Genomic DNA, 4,815 nt, shown 5'->3' with positions numbered 1-4,815 from the left:
ATCCGTTTGACAAGGTCTGCATAAGAAGTGAGATTGTCGGATGGCGATATAGGGAGGTCCTCCACGACAGCTTGGTTAGAAGACTTGTGGTCAGGGGAGGTTTGGATCTCCGAAGCCTCTGAGTCAGATTCGTCGTCTCCAGAGTCAGAGCAGCCCTGTTCGGGTATTTGTACTGGAGTAATCACAGGTTGACTAGTTAAAACCTTTGGTGGAACGACTTGGGGGGTGGGAGGACCTAGAGGTTCCATTTGATGGTGGGAAGGATCTTCAGCCAGTGGTCGAGACAGCAATGCTGAAGGTCTCGATTTATAGTGTGACTTTGATCTGTGAGTAGAGTAGGTCATTTATAGGGTGACCTTGATCTGTGAGCAGAGTAGGTCGAATAGCAATCCCAGTCGGAATAGCCCGCAGGAGTCAGCTGTAGAGGTATCTCAGTTGGCGATCCAATGACATTGGTGGTGGTGGGGGGATAAAGACTCTGGGGGGTTGACTTCTGGACCGATCACATCTTGGAGACAAAGGAATGTGCCATCTTCGTGAACGGTCTCTAAAAATCCGCTCATCGATATCAATAGTATCGGCATGCAGACGTGGAGGTTGACGCTGCGCGTTAGAAGGAATGTGTCGATTCCGACCTGTATCGACGTTGGGAGCTTCCGAAACTGTTGATGTTGACGATGGAGAAGGAGAGAGGGAAAGCTCTGCACCCGTGGGGTGACTTAGGAGCTCCACATTCTCGATGTCAGAGTAGGGACGCTTCAGTTGTTGAATAGGAGAGTCCAAAATTTGAATTGTAGATATTGGTGGAGGAGCGGGCGTCTCCTATATCGATGGAGCAGGGGGCAGTATAGGGGCATCACCCAGTGTGGACGCCGCTACTTTCACCTTCTTTGCCGGTTTGAGGGGCTTAGAGGAACCCATTTTTGCGGATGTCTCCTTACTTGTCTTGGGTCTCTTCTTCACTGGTGTTGAGGCGGAGGATTGCACCTTCGATGCCGGAGGCTTCAGCGTTGGTTGAATGATGTCAGAGGCGGGCCTTGATACCGGAGCCATCGATTTATTTATTTATTTATTTATTCGATTTACTATCCCGCCCTAACCCCTGGGGGTCTCTGGGCGGCTTACAGAAGGTGCTAATCACATTTTTACAGAATCTAACCTAGGGCCACAGACATATAGGGGTGGTGACTACCCTACCAGGCACCCTTTTTCTTGCGGCGGAACTTGGGTCGTTGTCTTGTCTTGTTCTTGCGGGAGGTAGTCGGCGGCGTCCTCTCTGGTGTTGGTCTTTTGAAATTCCTTCTTCCGGCTGTAGCGATTCCATTTCCGGGCCAGGACCACTCGCACTTCCGCGCATGCCCCGCTGCACAGGTGCCCCCCTGCTCTAGTAGCAGGTACCCATTAGTCTAATCGCCCTTTAACGGGCTTTCGAGCCGCTGGGTGGGCGGGAGCTGGGACATAGGGCCGGGTGCTCACCCGGGCCGCGGTGGGGCTTGAACAGCCAAAGCTGTTTGGCCAGATGTACATGTAGGCATCTCTTACCGCCTGCGCCACCGCTCTCTGCGGTCGATGTCAAAAGTCTCTCGGAATCCATCGTTGTGGAAGGATTTAGAGCCGATTCAAGGAGCGCCACTTTGAGGCATGCAGCTCTGTTTTTTCAGGTTTGGTTTGAAAATCTGGCACAGTGCTGGCAAGAGTCCGGTCTGTGAGACTCTCCCAAACACAAAATACAGAAGGTGTGGCGGTCAGGCGGGATCCGATCAGACCGACGGAGAAAAGGTCTTTCCAACGCGGCGGTAAGAAAGGAACTGGCGGGATGTCCGCACCCACCCCTCTGGGCATGCGCGGTGGGGTTCCTGCGCATGCCCGGGGGACTGGGCGCGAAAATCCGTTAAAGAGCTTGCTACAATGCCGATCGATCCAGCATGTGCGCACTAGATCCCATGGGTGTGAAGCACAGAGACCACGTCGAAGATCCCTAGCTTCTCTGTGGCACAGTTGTGTGTGTGTGTGTAGGGCTCAGCACCTCTTGGCACAAAAAATAAATATAGTGCCAGGAAATGTTGTTCTTGCCACTCTCATTTGCTTTAATAATAGGCCAACATTTTAAAAAAGTTAAAGGGGGGGGGGGGACAGTTCCAGCTAAATAAAGCAAGGAAAGCAGTAGCAATTTCAACAAGCGAGGGAGATTCCCATCTGCTTAACAAGTCATTATGGTGCCCAGCACCGTATTGGAGGAGGTTTGTTCTTTCAAGAGCCCCCTGTTGTTCTCACTGTGGGTGAGCGTATGTGTGTGTTTGCATGCACGAGACTGGGGAGGGGCATAGGCTCTGGCTTGGCCCCTCCTGAGCTGTTGATAACACATGCATAGTCTGTACATCCCTCTAACAGAGGCTAATCCTACACGCAGACTTCTCTTTTTCCCTGTAGCGCTCTCTGCCTCTCGCAGTCCAACGGTAAGTGTAACCAGAAAGAAGGGAAAGGGAGAGCAAATAAATTCAGCAGCAGGAAGGCTTAATTTGATTTAGGCTGAGTTTGGTCATGCAGTCTCTTGAATGCCGCAAAAGAAGGAAGAGGTTTGTTCTCTTGTCATGTTGCCAGTGATTTTGCTTCCCTATTTATCAACAACTTGCCAAGGCTTTAAGAGAGGTACAAATTATAGCGAGCGTTTTGTACTCAGGAAAGGCAAGAAAGAAAAACGTGAAAAATAGGACAGAGATTGCTGGATGGTACTGTCTTTGTTAAGAAAGAAAGAGAGAAAGAAAGAAAGGGAACTGTGGCAGCATACAAGGCTCTTAAGCAATGTTGCTATAATACTTGGGATATTTCAGAAAAAAACCTGTTCCAAAGTTAAATCAAATGTACCTGCAAACATAAATGGAGCTATATTTGGGCATTTACTCTTAGGTTGTTAATGTCCGATGTGTTCCACAGTTTCATTTTGTACAACTAAGCTTCTGTATAGAATGAAAAAAACATGATGTCTTTTCTAGTTAAGAATGCAACTTTAAAAAATCTGTCTGCAATTAAAACAAAAGAAGTGGATGAGTTATTTTGGTAACTATGGAATAGTTAAAACTTTGCATTAATGTATAGAAGCGACAAGGATCCATGAATATTGCTACAAATATAGCCACCAAGTCAAAGTGAGCCCGTTCCATCTGCATAAGACAGGTAGCAATTGCTTCCTAGAAATCAGGATTTCTCCTTTGGGCCATTTTACCACTGTTGAGGGTCATGCGTTTATGTCGGAAGTAAGTATTGCTTGCAAGGAGGTATTGATTTGCTTATGTGCTTTTTGTTCTCTGCTTACCAGTATTCTGTAGGACTTGGGGAATGTACAGAGCCCTTCAGCTAGGAGTTTATTACTGATGTTCTTTAAATACAAAAGGCAACCGATCCACTGACTTCAGGAGATGAGGCTCCCCCAAACCCTTCCACTCACCCTGCTGTTTCTGGGTTGCCTGGACGGTGCTCCTCCTGGCAAGAAGGGCAAAGAAAACAGTGAAAAAGCCAAGCCGTCCTCTCCCTGGGCACAGACTGGACAGTTCTCCACCCGAGACAAAGAGCTCTGCAGCTGGCAGCTGATCCCGGGGGAAGAAGTCACCGAGATCCACCTTAGCTGTCAGCAGCTGGGGGAGGACAGCGGCACGGGACAGCAGTGCGTCTACCGGGGCCAGCCGGAACTGTGTCCTGCTTATAGCTCCAAAGGCCGACAGTTTTGGAAGCAGATCCTGGGCAAGCTCCGCAGAAAGCACCACCCATGCCAGGACAGCAGCCCGCTCAAATCCCGGCTCTGTAGTGGCAAGAAAGGGGCATCTGAGGCAGAGCTGCACCTGGTACCCCCAGCTCTGACCACAGCAGCCCCAGTGGCCGAGAGCAGTGCTAAAGGCAAATCCAAGGGAAAGGCCCGTGCTAAGGACCTGCAAACACCACAGAAACCACCTCAGGCACCCAGGGCTAGGGGAGTCACTAGCTCAGCAAAGGCAGACGCCCCAGACAAGCGCAGCAAAGGGGGGAAGAAGAAAGTCACTCCCAGCTCCTCAGTGGCTCCAACCCACCCATCCAGCAGCAAACTCCCAGCAGTCCTGGAAAGCACCGAACTGCCCACAGAGCTCAATGCGGAAGTGGCAGCGGCCTACTGCGAAGAGAAGTGGCACTCACTGTGTAATTTCTTTGTGAATTTTTGGAATGGCTGAATTAGGGGCCACCGGGGGCCAAGGGGGTGGGGGTGGGGCTAAGTGTATAGCAGAGAGCCTGGTTGGAGAGGAAGGCAGATGGTGGCATTTGCAATGAAATCAAAATAAAGGAAAGAATTAAGATCTAGAGTGCCAACAGTATGTGGCAAAAATATGGACAGCCAGTGTGCAGCTATGGGGCTTTATGGGGTGTAGCATTTACTCATTCCTACTAATCCAATAGCAACTGCTAACTGAGAGGCTAGGATATGGAAACTGTTTATTGGATGAGAGGTTATGTGTTAATATCTTGCTTTTTTAAGCTCATCTTAAATTTCAAGGAAATCTCTCTGCTGTGTTAGATATTTCTTCCTTATCCAAGATCAGGTAGCTTAATGCTTGTTCAATAAAAGCTATTTGGGATTATCCTGTTTGAATCACTTGTGATGTTCTTCTTTCTGTACCTAGAGGATATCTAACATTTGTACAAGTTCATGGTGGTGTAGATGTTACTGGACACAATTATATTATTATTAATAATAATAATAAATGAAGTTATTTTACAACAACCTGTGATTGTTATTTCATTGAGTTGCTATAGTTTCAGTGCTGGTCAAGGGTGATGCCTTCAAGAGCG

The 4,815-nt window shown here is 48.6% G+C and overlaps 1 protein-coding gene across 1 annotated transcript; it reads left to right on the top strand.

The window, feature by feature from the left end:
* Positions 1-2,378: 2,378 nt before the first annotated feature.
* Positions 2,379-4,199, top strand: FGFBP3 (fibroblast growth factor binding protein 3). The gene is made up of 2 exons (XM_015406640.1): positions 2,379-2,456; positions 3,317-4,199. Exon 2 carries the CDS (start codon positions 3,417-3,419, stop codon positions 4,197-4,199), a length of 783 nt encoding a protein of 260 aa, XP_015262126.1. The 5' UTR covers positions 2,379-2,456; positions 3,317-3,416.
* Positions 4,200-4,815: the final 616 nt, after the last annotated feature.

The sequence above is a fragment of the Gekko japonicus genome, unplaced genomic scaffold (genome assembly GCF_001447785.1).
Source record: "Gekko japonicus isolate JY-2015 unplaced genomic scaffold, Gekko_japonicus_V1.1 scaffold165, whole genome shotgun sequence".
Taxonomy (NCBI): domain Eukaryota; kingdom Metazoa; phylum Chordata; class Lepidosauria; order Squamata; family Gekkonidae; genus Gekko; species Gekko japonicus.
Note: the sequence above shows the minus strand (reverse complement) of the source record. Positions and strands in the feature narration are given on the sequence as shown.

Excerpts from the sequence above, each read along its gene's own strand:
- FGFBP3 (XM_015406640.1), top strand. The coding sequence starts at position 3,417 with ATGAGGCTCCCCCAAACCCTTCCACTCACCCTGCTGTTTCTGGGTTGC.